We start from the raw sequence: 16,196 nt of genomic DNA on the forward strand, positions 1-16,196 counted from the left end.
GTATGTTCTTTACCCAGAGAGTGGTGGGGACATGGAATGCGCTGCCTGTGGGAGTGGCAGAGTCAGAATCATTGGTGACCTTTAAGTGGCAATTGGATAGGTACATGGATAGGTGCTTAAGCAAGGACAAATGTTCGGCACAACATCGTGGGCTGAAGGGCCTGTTCTGTGCTGTATTGTTCTATGTTCTATGTTCTAAATAGCCATTTCAGAGAGTCTCCTACGATCAGAATCAATTTTGATATCGAGAGCCAAGGCCACATAGGGATTTGAATATAAAGAGTTTTAAACTTAAGGCTTTGGTGGTTTGGGAGCCAATGTAAAGTTAAAGCTAGAAGGATATAAAAGTGTGCAATATAATGGAGCTCTGATGAAAACTCATCGAGACTCCACATTAGCTTGCTATCTTTCCATGGATGCTGCTTGACCTGTGATATCCAGCACTTGTTGTTTTTAGTAATGGATATCCAATTGGGCTAGCAATCCAGAAGTCTGAACTAATAACCCAGGTAGCATCCACAATTTAAATTCATTTATTATCGACAGTGAAATGTTGTTGTGAGAATCCCAAATGCCAAATGGATAGTTAATTTCATAGAAATTAGGTTCATGGAATAGACATTGAGTTTCATATCAGTGACTTAGCAATCAGCATTTATTTTTATGAATGGGCAAATCGGACAGAGACTGCATACATTGGCCTGGAGTTCTACATAATGTAGACATTCAAACAGATGCTGATAAACATGGATATGAGGAAGTTGCTCTCCAAGTTATGGTGTTCCTATTCAAGCTTCATTGCACCATACGTCTTCAGTTACTCATCAGAGAGTCTAGGAGAAGTTAAGATTTGTGGATTCAAGTATCAGTGAATGTTTGTGACAGGATAAGGGTTACTTGCAACCAAACAACTGGCACAGAAAATTTAGTTTCATAAAAGTGAAGTTTAATTTCTTTAAATTTTAATTATTGGAGACTTTTTAAAAATTACATTTCTGTCCCTTTCATGTGTTGTCCCCTTTTGCTTTCTATACATAACTTTTGATTGAAATCATTTCTACATTTATACATTTAACTTATATGTCCACATGTGTCAGTAAGGATTTTTAAAACCTGCTTCTATTGCTCATATGTCCCAAATATCCTGTAGAGGGCAGCATGTTGTCTTAGTTTTCTAAATACCACAAATAGCAGTTTTAAAGCCCAACGAATGTCAGTGGGCAGGTATTAATTATGATTACACTCCTTAAATTATGCCCCTTTCAACCACTGCTGATCAGAAAATTCAGACCAGTGGGTTTTCTTTCATTTAATGAGCAAATTTCATTTACTTAATACTGTGGCAGAGTTTCTTCTATTGTGCCAGGAAGATTAAATTTTTACACTTCTTTTAAGACCAATGATATCAGATTTGATCTCCCAGTCTGCTCCCTTATAACTTTTTGAAATTTGCAACAACACCCCAACTATATGAGTGATATTTTGTTTTGAGGCAGAGAAATCAGCACCTGTCACAGTTAGAATTACCTTTTAGGTTTCCAGGCTGCTTTACAATATTTTAATCCCAGCATCTTGAAGATGCCACATTCAGCTATGAAAGTCATTCACAAGGTTATCTACGCTTTGGAATTTGCTTCATGTTGGTTTCAAAAGAATGGTTATCCCAGAAAGAATCTTTTAGTTTTCCTAAGTGAGCAATTTTACATTGATTGCCATCACGTGTGACAGAAATTTGGTTCTTTGATAGATTACTTACAAATATGTTGTCTTGTGTGACAATGCTGTCACTTTAAAAAGGTTATTTTGTTCTGAGTTGTTTTTGGAAGAGAGGATGTAAAGATAGAGGTGGCGAAGTGGCTACGGGAGCTGGCCTAAGTCAAAATGTTAAGACTCCTTTAAGTTCTCTCAAATCACACTTCCTAGTTTTTTTTTTAGCTGTAGCAGTTGGACGCTTCTCGGGTCCCAGAAGGGTTGCAAACTTGGGTAAATGATTCCTCACTGTGACTTTCTCTTGATGTAGTTCCCTCATGGACTGGGAAACTGTACATGACAATGTGTCTGAATTTACCTTTTTGTTAAGGGGTCTGTTTATGGGATATTACTGCATTGGAACAGTTAATTAGGAATAGGTACTGTATCTATTATTTGGTTAAATTTTCCAATAGTTAAGTTATTTTAATTCCTCTTTCTTTTGTTTGTCCTTTAACCGTAGTATCTAAATAAATTGTTTTGCTTAACGGCAAGTGGTTTGACCAGTTGCATCACATGTGGAACACCCATTTCATAACTACCTTTAAAATAAGAAAATGTTAGGGTCTAGGCTACCTTAAAATATTTGGAAGGGGTCTAGTCTGGTCCATAACACTTGAGAGGGAGAATACTATTTAAGGAAGTTTGTTATCAAAAAGAAAACTGTTACCTTTATGAACATCATTAGGTTGATATTCAGAAGGATTAAGCATAGTCAAGACAAAGTGACCATAAATACAACATGATGCATTTATATTAGTCTGTTTAATATAATAAAATACTCCTAGACACTTCACAGGATTGTTATAAAATGAAAATTAGATCTCAAGCTTGACCATGACATTTTTTTCTGTCCTTTTCATCTGTTGCCCCACCTTTTTTTTGTTTTTCTATACTTAACTTTGCATTGAATCATTTGAATTTTAAGTAAACCCCTCCTAACATGTTTTTGGATCAATGTCATTTAGCTTCAATTAGTCTGATTTTGCAACTGTGGTGCGTGGCAGATATTTTCTGAAGTTAAAGAAACTACACAAAAATTGCAATTGGTTGGATTAAAGCATGTACAGGTACATGCAATTCTCTATTTACATTTTTATTCAGAAATAACTGATGTACTGAAGCTCACATATAGCATGTGATTTACTGTTTTTTTAGTATTCACATAAATTAATTCAGGTGTATTTTTCTCAGACTGAGTGTTGCATTTAAATGATCTATATCTGTACAGTAACGGAGTCTCAAAACCAGCAACCTTGGGGCTAAGTCCATTGCTGGCTTTTGGCTCCTGCAGGTCTTTTGAGTCACATGGTTCAGGTTGGGGGGTTAGGTCAGTGTTGGCTCAGATAATTTGGACAGCAAGTAAAGCTAGGTATACAGTCTACAACCGATTGGCATACCACTGTATCAATGCAGCACCAGTACTGTCCAATGAACCAGTAAGTTATTTCACTCATCTAACAATAATTGAAATTCTTGTATGACAGCTTAAAACATTATTGCTTTTTCATCATGTTGCATCACTGGTTTTTTTGATGGCCAGATTTGATACTGTACCTGTACTCCTCTTTGAATCCTCCTATTGCTAAGGTTGTTTGCAATGTGGTGCTTTTTCAATCTTGTGCTGATCCTGCTAGGAATATGAACTGCTTTTAAATTTCTGGCTTTAAGTGGTTAAAAACAATCAAGATATTAACGCTATTTGAATTGTTTTAGTATTTTTCGAACAGTCAAACTGCTGCAGAATTTAAAGGACTTCACATGATTTGATAAGTTTTAAGAACGCTAGAAGAACTTAAACCTTATTTTTTTTTCACAGTTGCAGCCCCCTCTTTTGCCATATAGAGTAAAACACCCCATGGGGATTTCCAATGCTATGTAGAAAACTCTGAAAATAAACCAGACTGGGTTTTCCCATATGGGGAAAAAAAATTGAATTTGTATTTTATTCCTCTGGGTAATGGAGGGGAAGTATTGGTTTTCATTCACCCATCGTCATCCCACTCTACAATGCCTCCCACTTCTTGCTCTGTCCTACTGCTGTTTGCCACTTTTGTACTTTTTCTTTCCATTGCCTTTCACTTAAGTGCCAGGAAATGACCGTCACCAAAAAGAGAGGATCTTTCTATCACTGTTATTCAATGATATTGCCATTACTGGATCCCCCACTGTCAACTTCCTGGGGGTGAACATTGATCAGAAACTGAACTGGACTAGCCATATAAATACTGTAGCTGCAAGAGCTAGTCAGATGCTAGGAATCCTGTTGTGGTAACTTTTTTCTGATTCCCCCAAAACCTTCCACCACATACAAGGCAAAAGTCAGTTGTCACCTTGAATATATCCCACTTGCTTGGGTGAGTGCAGTTCCAACAACACTCAAGAAGTTGAACAACATCCAGGTCAAAACAACCCACCTAATTTGGCACCACTTCCACCAGAATTCACTCCCTCCACTGTCAACGCTTGGTAGCAGGCACAAGATGCACTGTAGAAATTCACCTAAGCTCCTTAGTCAGTATCTTCCAAATCAACAATCACTACTATCCAGAAGGATAAGGGAGCAGATATATGGGAACATCACTACGGTCAAGTTGCCTTTCAAGCCACTCATCGTCCTGACTTGGAGATATATGATCATTCCTACACTGTTGCTATGTCAAAATCATGGAACTATGAGTATAGATTGAAACAGTTGAGTTTGTTCTCAGAGAGGATGGCTGAGGGGAGATTTGTTAAAGGTTTTAAAAGTCATGAGAGGGCTGGATAGAGTAGATAGGGTGAAGTTGTTCCTGCTCATCAAAGAAAAATGAATGAGAGAACATAGATTTAAAGTATGTGCAAAATTAGCACATGTGAGTAGTCACGGTTTGAAATGTGGTGAAGGCAGGTTCAATTGAGGCATTCAAGAGGGCACAATTAGATAATTATTTAGATTGAAATGGTGTGGGGGATATGAGGAAAAGTCAGGAGATTGGCACTAGGGAATTGAACTGGTGCAGACACAATGGGCCAAATGGGCTCCTTCTGCACAGTAACAACTGAGATTCTTGAACTTCCACACTAACGCCATAACAAATAAACTGCAGTAGTCCAAGAAAACAGCTCACTTGTCCCTTCCAAAAGACATGTGGGACTGGGCAATAAATGTTGGCCCAGTCAGCAATGCCCATATCTCATGAATAAATTTTAAGTTATTTCTTCTTTCCACATTCAGAAACTCACTGTAGCTCAACTCTTCTTCCATGCTTGTTAGTTTTTCAATACCCGATATTCCCTTCTCCCAAACTTCAAAGAGGTTCTTCCCTTTTAACATATATTTTATTTTTATCTAACTTAATAATCAATTATATCTCCTCTGAGCAGTACTTTTGACTGACCACCAAATTCTGCAAATCCTAACTTCTTCCCTGTGATTCCATGAAATTCCTTCCTTATCATTCACTATCAACAAATTTTCCACGGTCCCGTTTATTTTCACTTCTTTGCTGAGTTAGTGGTTTACTTATGATTTTAAGTCAACCTTTAAGTCAGCGTGTTTTGACACTTCTGGAGCAGATGGGACATGAACCCAGGCCTCCTGGCTCAGACGTAGGGATGATACCACTGCACCACAAGAGCACTCCAGCTAGCGTAGTTTTCTGTTTTTCATATCCACAAGTGCACTTACACACAACTGAGTGGGTTTCTTTTCCATCATCAAATCACCCATAATATTTTTTGTCTATTAACCACCATTAGTAAATGCCCATGTTTCCAGTTGAATAATTTACAAACAAATCTCGATAAGGGCAGTATAAAACCAAAAAAGGTGAGGGAGAAGTAGGGAACAGCTAGTGTTTTTCTTTTAATTTGACCTTTTTTTTTCTTATCAACCTGTTCAGAAATGTTATTACATACATTGGGAGCCGGTGGGATTTTGACCCTGGCTTCCTGGTCCAGGGTAGGGCCGCTACCACTGCACTACAAGAGGACCCCTCAGTTAGTCCTTCTAAAAGATACACCCTGTTGCAAATCAAATCACATGCTCCAAATAGCATGCCTGCTTTCGAAAACCAATCCATTACGGTAGCTAGAACTTTATTATTCTTCAGTAGGAATGGAGGCAAGGTTGGTAGGGTCAATAAATTAGCAGGTAGCCACCATTGAGAAGCTAAAATCTTTAGTAAAGTTCAGCCCCATGTATCAACATGCACTCGATGACTCACCTTGTATTAGAACACAAGGTGGTGCTTGCATGCGTATAGAATTTGAGAAATATTTTCAATGTTTGTTTATTCTAACATGTCTATGTCAAATTAATCCATATAATAATGTTAATCTGCACATTGTGGATAAGTATATAAAACAAATATATTTTAATATAGGCCACAATTTCTATTTTGCTTTATCTCATTTCCTTTATTCGTAAAATCTCTACAATTGTGCTATGTTTCAATTTGCAACTTCATCTGATTTTCAAATGAAGTTAATTTTACACTGTTGCCCCTGAACAAGAATAGTTGTCCATGTGTACTCAGCACCCACCAAATACACTGACACAAGCAGATTCCCTCATAGTTGATGTCATAACTAGTGGAAGTACTCATTGCACTGGTGCTGCCCTATATGCTACTAGGTCAAACACATGCTGTCACATTCTGTGTGTACTGCTCACTGCTCCCACTTGTCATTTATTTCCAAGTCCTCACTAGCCCTCCAGTTAGTTCCCTCTCTCAAGCGCCATGCTTTTTGTGTTCACAAACCACTTGCTACTCCTGCCCATGCTCTTGCTGCCTCTCCCTTGAGCTTCTTGCTCCTCAGCTACTGCCTCTTTCTTGCACTTACAGCATCTGTGAAACACAAAGGAAATGGTCTGCAGCTAGCTGCCTGGGACCTCATTGGCAATGACATGGATAGTCTTTGCAACTACACAAGCAGTTGTGCCATCACCAAACACTGCCTTAATTTCATTTGAATTCTGTATAATTTCCCTTAATATTTACACTATTTTCATTTCTTTATTTTTAGCCAACATTAATTTTATTCCCAACAACACATAACAATCATGGTATTGTACAGGTATACTTTATCTACTATACTATTTAATTCATCTTCCCTTATCAGACAAGACATAAATTAGCTCACAATAAGGAATTTGAAACTGCCAGAAACATTCCCACAGAGCACTGTAATAAAAACATACCTTCAAATTATGAGTTCTTGACCTAGTAATAGAGTTATTTTGCATGCAGTAAAATTATATATCTGACTGTAAAGTAAAACAGAGATATTAATGTGGACTTTATGGTGGTGATGCAAACCTGTCTGAATTTAGCCTCATTATTCCTCTGAAACTGACATTAGTTTCTGGAGTTCATGTTGTCATCTAATCGGGTCTGGTAGGTATTCCTGAAACCAAATGGAACTAGGGAACAGGTGATGGTACTTTGTCAATTTAGGGATAATTAGTTAAGAACTTGACTGGCTGTATATATGGGGAATAGAATGAACTCTTGTGGCGCAGTGGTAATGTCCTGATATCTGGGCCAGGAAGCCTGACTTCAAATCCCACCTGCCCTGGACAATGGATCATAACACATCTGAACATGTTGATTTAAAATAACCATTATATGGAGAACAAGTAATGCATGGGGGGTGGGAGTTTTGTGAGGTGCAAGTTGAAATCAAACTGATTTGAAAAAAGTGTATGCCTGGATATTAACTAAACTTTAACCTCTGTGCAGAGTGTAAACCATTCAGTGATGCACATAAGTTCAAAGCTGTCAGTGATTCCATGGCTGCACTGTTGAGTTCCTCATAGAATGCAATCATTGATGTTATGAGCACCTCCCTCTTTCCGCTGAAAGAAACTGCCATATTAATAAATGTAACTGGGATTTGAATTCTGTATCATGTCAAACCACTGCTGACAAACATCTCTAGATTTTGAAAACTCGGATTTGTGTTATGTTAACATTTTCTGAACTTCCAACATTTAAATTTCTTTTAAAATTGGTTTTATATTTCAGCTTCTAATCTGTACCCAATCTTCATTTTGCTGTCTTGGGAAAAAAATGTATAAAGTAAAGGACAATCAGTTTTAATCAGCATTTTACTTTGTAACTGTCTGTGAGATACTTCAGTGTAATTGAGCACTTACTCTGCTTCATAGCATCATTGTTGCTGAACTGCTGGAGATCCTCCTGACTTGGCACTAGAACAAATGTTAGGAACAGGGCAAACCAAACTGCAAAGATCACACTTTATCACTGACAACCAAATCCAGGCCATAGGAATTTTACCTTGTGGTTGGAAGTCCTGTCAAAGTGACTTGTTGCTAATTAAGAACAGTTATCAGTGCTTCCGTGTGTTCACTAACTACTGAGTTACAGCAATTTGACTTTTTCAAAAGCAGTACTATATTCTGTACTCTATTACTTGTCTCTTTTATTTCTGTAATGTTTTTTCAAAGCAAAACTTGATCCTTTCATTTTCTCTTTCAGAAAAGATGCAAATGCTGCAATGCTGAGTAATTATGAGGTAAAGTTTCTAACTTTGTGCACGTTTCAATGATTGAAAAAGAAGCTGTGAAATAAAAATAGTACAGAAAAATTTCAGGTCTGGTACTGTCTCTAGAGAGAGAAATAGTTAATATTTTCACTCCAATATGATTCCTGTTCCAAAAAAACTCCCACAGTCCTTCCAAAGCTGCAACCTCATGACAGTACCACCACCTGCAAATTCCCCTCGTATCACACACCTTCCTAAATTGGAATAATATTGCTGTTCTTCACTATTGCTGGGTAAAAGTACTGGAACTCCAATCCTAACAACACTACGGTGTTCCCACATTCAGGGACTGCAGTGGTTTAAGAAGGCAGATTACCACCATCTTCTCAAGGTCAGTTAGAGATTGGCAATGAATGTTGCCTGATCTACCGATGCCCACACTCTGAAAGAAATTTAAGTGCTATTTTGAGGTGAATTTTGCTGCATTATTTGCTTTTTCTCTGCAGAACACTTGTGCTATGTGTGGTAAATTGAAGTATGAGAATTTGTTCATCTAAATAATAAAAAGTTTATCATTTTATTTTCTTTGCTTCTCTATATTTTCTATATTTGTTTAGAGTCAAAGTGCCAATATATTTTGATTAGATTAAATTCCATACAGTGTGGAAACAGGCCCTTTGGCCCAACAAGTCCACATCGACCCTCCAAAGAGCAACCCATCCAGAACCATTCCCCTACATTTACCTCTGACTAAGGCACCTAATACTACAGGCAATTTAGCATTGCCAACTCATCTGACCTGCACATCTTTGGATTGTGGGAGGAAACCGGAGCACCCCGAGGAATCCCATGCAGTCACGGGAGAATGTGCAAACTCCACCCAGCCAGTTGCCCAAGACGGGAATTGAACCCGGGTCCCTGGTGCTATGACGCAGTAGTGCTAACCATTGAGCCACCGTGCCGCCCATAAATTAATTCAAACTGTCTTTATTTATTGTATCTGTAAGTGTACAATGTTTACATGGAAGGAGTGTCAGGTGGAGCATTGTAACTGTATAATTATAAACCTGTTGCAAATTTGCATGCCATGTGGATGTAGCTGACCTGGTGGAATAATGGGATTGCTGGATCATCCCTATTTATTACATTGAAATCTTAGCTGAAAGTTCTATCGGCAATTTTTCATCCTTTTGTTATTCCTTTTAGGTCTTTAAGCTTCTAACTGATCTTAAAGAGCAACGGAAAGAAAGTGGAAATAAGAAGCACAGTGCTGGTCAGCAAAATCTTAACACAATAATGTATGAGGTAGGTAGAATACAACATTTGTGTGTTGCCAAGATTTGCATTCTTTTCACCCAACCTTTTGTCATCTACAGGAAAGCCCTTCAGTTTATCATGATGAACATGTGTAACTTCCATGGTGGGACATGAAATTTTGATAATATACCTTGTAGTAATTAGCTCATCGTTCCCATATGAATCATGGTTCTTTAGAAACGGACACATTGTTCCACATATTTTGCTACAAAGAAAACAAACCAAAATTACTGGAAAATTTTGAAAGGAATGGTTGTTGTTTCTTTTTCTCCATGATTATCATAAGTCATCCCTATCTATCATTTCTGTGTAGAAGGTGTTGCACAGATGGAGTCAAAATTAAACACCATCTTTAGGACAAGCAGAAGATTGTATTTAGGTCAGAGCTGAGGGGTGTTGACCATAATGCAGGGCAGAAAAAGTTCAGTTGTCTAGGGCTAGGTAAGGATAAATGAGAAAGTATGGGAGTCAAAATGGAATGGGAACAAAGGACAGATGAACAAAAGAGAACACAATAACATACAGTATCAGTTCATTCGTAAAGAGGGATCTCTGTTGGAATAAAGAAATGTGAATTCTGTTTGGGTGGAGCTAAGAAGCAGCAAAGGTTAGCAAACTTTGGACTGTAAACAACTCGTACCAAACAGTAGTGGTAGTGTTGGGCCTGATATTAAATCAGGTAATTAGAAAGGCATGTAGTGTAAATAGTACAGTAATCATGTTAACTTCAAACTACGTGCAGACCGAATAAATTTTATGAGGGCTAATGCTGTGGAGAATGAGTTTCTGGAATGTGTTGCAGTTGGTTTTCTAGAGCAGAATGTTGAAGAACTGACTAGAGAACAGACATTTTAAGGTCTTGTGCTATGTAATGGAAAAATGGTAATTAGTAATCTTGCTGTAAAATAACCTTTACTGACGAGTAACCATATTATGATTAGAATTTTATGTTATGTTTTAAAGTGTGGTAATTCAGTCTAAAGCCAGGGTGCTTACTTTGAACAAAAGAAATTATGAAGATATGGGGAACAAATTGGCTGAAGTGGATTGGGAAATAATTAAAAAGATATGATGGTGCATGGGCAATGGGTAGTTAAAGATGTCTATGTAGTCTTTATAGTCTCTCCAGTTATTTAGAAATATTAGTGTAACAAAGGATTAGATGGATTTTAGAAAAAAAGGATCAAGAAACTGATAAAGGGATAATAAATATGAATGTGAAATATCAAAAGAATAATACAAACTGTAAAATCTTCCTTGCTATGCAAAAAGGAAATGTGTGGGCTCCTTGCAAGCAGAGGCAGGAGCATTTATGAAAGAGAATAGAGAATTGTAGTGAAACTAAATGATTACTTTGTATTTGTCCTCCCTGAGGAAGATAGAAGAAATTTCCCTGAATTAGCAATTCGAGGCACGAAGAAGAATGAGGTACTTATATTAGTGAGAAAGTTACACTGGAGAAATTAATGGGACTGACAGCAGCTAAGTCCCTAGGATCTGATATTATACATCCCAGCATCTTGAAAAAGGTAGCTACGGAGATATGGATGCTTTGGTGATCTTCTTCCCAAATTCAATAGGTCCTGTTGCTGCAGTTTGCAAGGTAGTAAACAGGTTTGAGGAACCTGTTCTTCTTTTTGAGATAATTACTAGCAGAGTCGATAAAGGGGAACAAGTGAATGTATTATTTCGATTTTCAGAAGGTTTTGATAAAATCCCCACAGGATGTTGGCTTCCTGGGTGCAGCAAGTCTAGGGAACTGGCTGTCAGGCATCTAGTCGAGGTGTTCTTAGTCAGGGAGTCTCTGCCTCTGATGTCCAGGGAAAGGGTCGTGGCCAGTCCAAGGTTTAGGGCTAGTGTGGTCTGGGAGATGTACAGCCACCAGGCAAGAATCTGGGAGCTTGTCATCCAGGGTTGTCTAGTTAGATTGCTTAAGAGGGTGGCTCCATCTGTAGAAACTAGGGGACACGTGGTGGGGAGGAAAAAGAGAATCCCTTTGAATTAAAATCAATCTTGTATTAAGGATTAAATGACAGAATGGTTGGCCAAATGCCTGTGAAAACAAAATAGTTTCAGTGCATGAGGTGACTGTTGTGATCTAAAAGTAGTACAATCAAACGGGCCCAAAACACGTTACCACTGCTGCTGTCATGATGTCATTCTCACCTGGCTTGTGCCATCCTTGAGACAGCACAGTGACTCAGTGTTAGCACTGCTGCTTCAGCACGAAGGATCCAGATTCAATTCCACCCTTGGGTAACTGTGGAATTTGTATGCTGTCCCAGTATCCGCGTGGGTTTCCTCCGGGTACTCCAGTTTCTTCTCAAAGTTGTGCTGGTTAGGTGGATGGCCATGCTAAGTTGCCATAGTGTCCAGGGGTGTGTAGGTTAGGTGGATTAGCCATGGAATATGCAGGGTTACAGAGATAGAGTTGGGGTTGGGTCTGGGTGGGATGCTCTTTGGAGGGCCGGTGTAGACTCGATGGTTCAAATGGCCTGCTTCCACACTAGGGATTCTATGATTCTAACTCTCATTTGCAGCTCATCTGCAAACACTCTGACATCTGTCATCTAAGTATGCCTAGCTTAAACCCTCTTTCTGCTTTGCCTTACAAAGAGGTCTTGATAGTTTTTTCAGCTCTGATCAACTAACTGAAGTACTGTCAATTTTTTGGATATCACTTTGAGTTTTTGTTGCAATTTCAAATGCTGCATTATTTGTCTTATGGTCTAATGTATGAAATTTTAGGATATGCCTGAGCATTCCATCTAACCACTCAGACAGGTTTTCTGAAATCAAATTGATTCGAGCAATGTTTCTGAATATTTGGTAGCATTTTCATATGAACTAATAACTTTCTGCAAACTGTGAGGGTCCTACAAGCTTGATTTCATTTCAGTATCTTTGTGGGGCTTCATCCTTATCTTTTGCCTTTTTTTTCAATCAGAAATCTTTTGTGGGCGTCAGTGATGAGAAGTATATACAAATCTGTTGGAAATGAAACGAAAATTTGAGTTTCTCAGCAGCATTGCATAGACAGCAGCAGTGTTGCACCAGATTGAACAGCTTGTTGCCTAGGAAACCTTACAGCTAATACTCTGCTACATCCTCTCAGCAGTCATGGAGGTGGTATCCATAAAGTACAGCAAAGGAGTAGTTTGCTTTATAGTAAGCAACTAAGGTAGTGTGAAAGTGTGCTCTGCAAGTCCGTTTAAGAAGGCATGGTCGTGTAAAACAGAATTAGAATCTGAAGACAGTTAAGAACAGAATTACACCAAGCAACAGACAAACAGCATGAATTTATATAATCATCTAGATATCATCTCCATAAGTGTTGATTACTTGCTGTTTAGTAGAATTATTTATTTGTTACTTATCACAGTGCCATTCGACTGCTAACTAAGGCATGGTCGTGTAAAACAGAATTAGAATCTGAAGACAGTTAAGAACAGAATTACACCAAGCAACAGACAAACAGCATGAATTTATATCATCATCTAGATATCATCTCCATAAGTGTTGATTACTTGCTGTTTAGTAGAATTGTTTATTTGTTACTTATCACAGTGCCATTCGACTGCTAACTGCTACTTCAGAATTTTTTTCAGTTTTTATTTTTGTTACTGCATTTCTGCTCGAATTTTGTTTTATTCAAATAAAGCATGACATTTTTCTAACTGTAAAATCTCACTTGTGCATTTTGGGGTGCCTACTAAATATTTGTTTTATAAACTTTTGGGAGATCCCACTAATGTAATTTTTTTGGGATGTTTCTGTTAAGACCAACTTCAAACTACATCTCAGGATGTAAATATATAGTGTTTTATGCATTTTTAGGTCTTCAATTTAACAAGTTGAGCCATGGGGTTTCTCTAATTAAATGTCTTATTATATTTTAGATATGGGATTATTTCTACCTCTATTCTCTCATTTGGATCCCTAAGCAAACGGCCATGAACCAGACATCCCCACAGAGAGGACAATGAGTAGCAATAGGATCTAATTTTACGTTATGTTTAAAAGTGAGGTATTCAATCTGAAGGAAGAATGTTAAATATAAGTGGAAGTTATGAAAGCATGAGGAACAAATTGGCCGACCTGGATTGGAAAAATGCATCAAAAGACTCTACATGGAAAATGGACAGTCTTTTAAAGAACTTATTACATAGAGGTGTACAGCACGGAAACAGACCCTTCGCTCTAACTCGTCCCTGCTGACCAGCTATCCTCAATTAATCTAGTCCCATTTGATAGCATTTGGCCCATGTCCCTCTAAACCCATCCTATTCGCATACCCATCCAGATGCCTTTTAAATGTTGTAATTGTAACAGTCTCCATCACTTCCTCTGGCAGCTCATTCCATTCACACACCACCCACTCCGTGAAAAAGTTGCTCCCTAGGTCCCTTCTAGGTTTTTCCCCTCTCACCCTAAAACTATGCCCTCTAGTTTTGGACTCTCCCACCCCAGGGAAAAGAGATTGTCTATTTACCCTATCCATGCTCCTCATGATTTAATCAACCTGCATAAAGTCAACCCTCAACCTCCGTGCTTCAGGAAAAATATCCCCAGCCTCGCAGCACCAGAGACCCAGGTTCAATTCCCGCCTCAGGCAACTGACTGTGTGGAGCTTGTACCTTATCCCCGTGTCTGCGTGGGTTTCCTCCAGGTGGTCCGGTTTCCTCCCACAGTCCAAAAATGTGCAGGTTAGGTGAATTGGCCATGCTAAATTGCCGGTAGTGTTAGGTGAAGGGGTAACTGTAAGGGGATGGGTCTGGGTGGGTTGCGCTTTGGCGGGTCGGTATGGACTTGTTGGGCCGAAGGGCCTGTTCCACACTGTAAGTAATCTAATTTAATCTATTCAGCCTCTTCCTATAGCTCAAATCCTCCAACCTTTTCTGAACACTTTCAAATTTCACAACATCCTTCGTATAGCAGGGAGACCAGAATCGCACACAGTATTCCAAATGTGGCTTAACCAGTGTTAACCAATAACCACAACATTATCTCCCAACTCCTATCTCCGGCGTTCTCACCAATAAAATTTGACATACCAAATGTCATCTTTGCTATCCTATCTACCAAGGGATTCCACTTTCAAGGAGCTATGAACCAGCGCTCCAAGATCTCTCTGTTCAGCAACATTCCCCACGACCTTACTATTAAGTGTATAAGTCCTGCTCTGAATTGCCTTTCCAAAATGCAGTACTTCACATTTATATAAATTAAACTCCATCTGTCACTCCTTGGCCCATCTGATCAAGATCCTGTTATACACTGAGGTAACCTTCTTTGCTTTCCACTACACCTCCAATTTTAGTGTCATCTGCAGACTTACTACCTACACCTCCTATGTTCACATCCAAATCATTTATATAACTGACAAAAAGCAGTGGACCCAACACCAATCCTTGTAGCACTCCGTTGGTCACAGGCCTCCTGTCTGAAAAGTAATCTTCTCCACCACCCTTTGTCTTTTAACATGAAACCAGTTCTGTATCCAAATAGCTACTTCTGCCAGTATTCCATGTGATCTAACCTTGCTAACCGATCTAGTATGAGGAACCTTGTCAAATACCTTACTGAATTCCATATAGATCACGTCCACCACTCTGTCCTCATCAATCCTCTTTGTTACTTCTTCAAAAACTCAATCAAGTTTGTGAGACATGACTTCCCACGCACAAAACAAGATTGACTATCCCCTAATCAGCCCTTGCCTTTCCAAATACAAGTAAATTCTGTTCCTTAGGATTCCCTCCAACAACTTGCCCATTACCAATGTCAGGCTCACCAGTGTGTAGTTCCTTGGCATTTCCCTTTCATCTTTCTTAAATAGTAGCACCACGTTAGCCAACGTCCAGTCTTCTGACACCTCACCTGTGGCTATCAATGATACAAATATCTCAGCAAGGGGCACAGCAATCACTTTCTTAGCTTCCCACAGAGTTCTAGGGTACACTAGATCAGGTCCCAAGGATTTAACCACCTTTATGCATTTTAAGACATCCAGCACCCGCTAAACTGTAATATGGACATTTTTCAAAATGTCGCTGTTTATTTCCACAGGTTCTATATCTTCTACATCCTTCTCCACAGTAAACACTGATGCAAAATATTTGTTTAATATCTCCCCATCTCCTGCTGTTCCAAACATAGGTGGCGTTGCTGATCTTTAAAGGTCCATATTTTCTCCCTAGTTACCCTTTTGTCCTTAAATACATTTATAATATCTCTTTGGATTCTCCTTAACCCTACTTGCCAAAGTTATGTTATGTCCCATTTTTACACTCCTGATTTCCCTCTTAAGTATACTCCTACTGCCTTTATACTCTATTAAGGATTCACTCAATCTCTGCTGCCTGCACATAGAGTCATAGAGATATACAGCATGGAAACAGATCCTTCGGTCCAATCCGTCCATGCCAACCAGATATCCCAACCCAATCTAGTCCCACCTGCCAGCACCCGGCCCATATCCCTCCAAACCCTTCCTATTCATATACCCATCCAAATGCCTCTTAAATGCTGCAATTGTACCAGCCTCCACCATATCTTCTGGCAGCTCATTCCATACAGGTACCATCCTCTGCATAAAAAAAGTTGTCCCTTTGGTCTCTTTTATATCTTTCCCCTCT

At 38.8% G+C, this 16,196-nt stretch overlaps 1 protein-coding gene across 1 annotated transcript in view; it reads left to right on the forward strand.

The window, feature by feature from the left end:
* LOC122564055 (calcitonin gene-related peptide-receptor component protein) overlaps positions 1-16,196 on the forward strand; it is a 98,100-nt gene that overhangs the window by 4,819 nt on the left and 77,085 nt on the right. The window contains exons 2-3 of the mRNA XM_043718530.1: positions 8,235-8,271; positions 9,448-9,546. Coding sequence (XP_043574465.1) covers positions 8,235-8,271; positions 9,448-9,546 — 136 coding nt within the window. The remainder of the gene's footprint in view (positions 1-8,234; positions 8,272-9,447; positions 9,547-16,196) is intronic.

This window comes from Chiloscyllium plagiosum, chromosome 28 (assembly GCF_004010195.1).
Source record: "Chiloscyllium plagiosum isolate BGI_BamShark_2017 chromosome 28, ASM401019v2, whole genome shotgun sequence".
NCBI classification, from domain to species: domain Eukaryota; kingdom Metazoa; phylum Chordata; class Chondrichthyes; order Orectolobiformes; family Hemiscylliidae; genus Chiloscyllium; species Chiloscyllium plagiosum.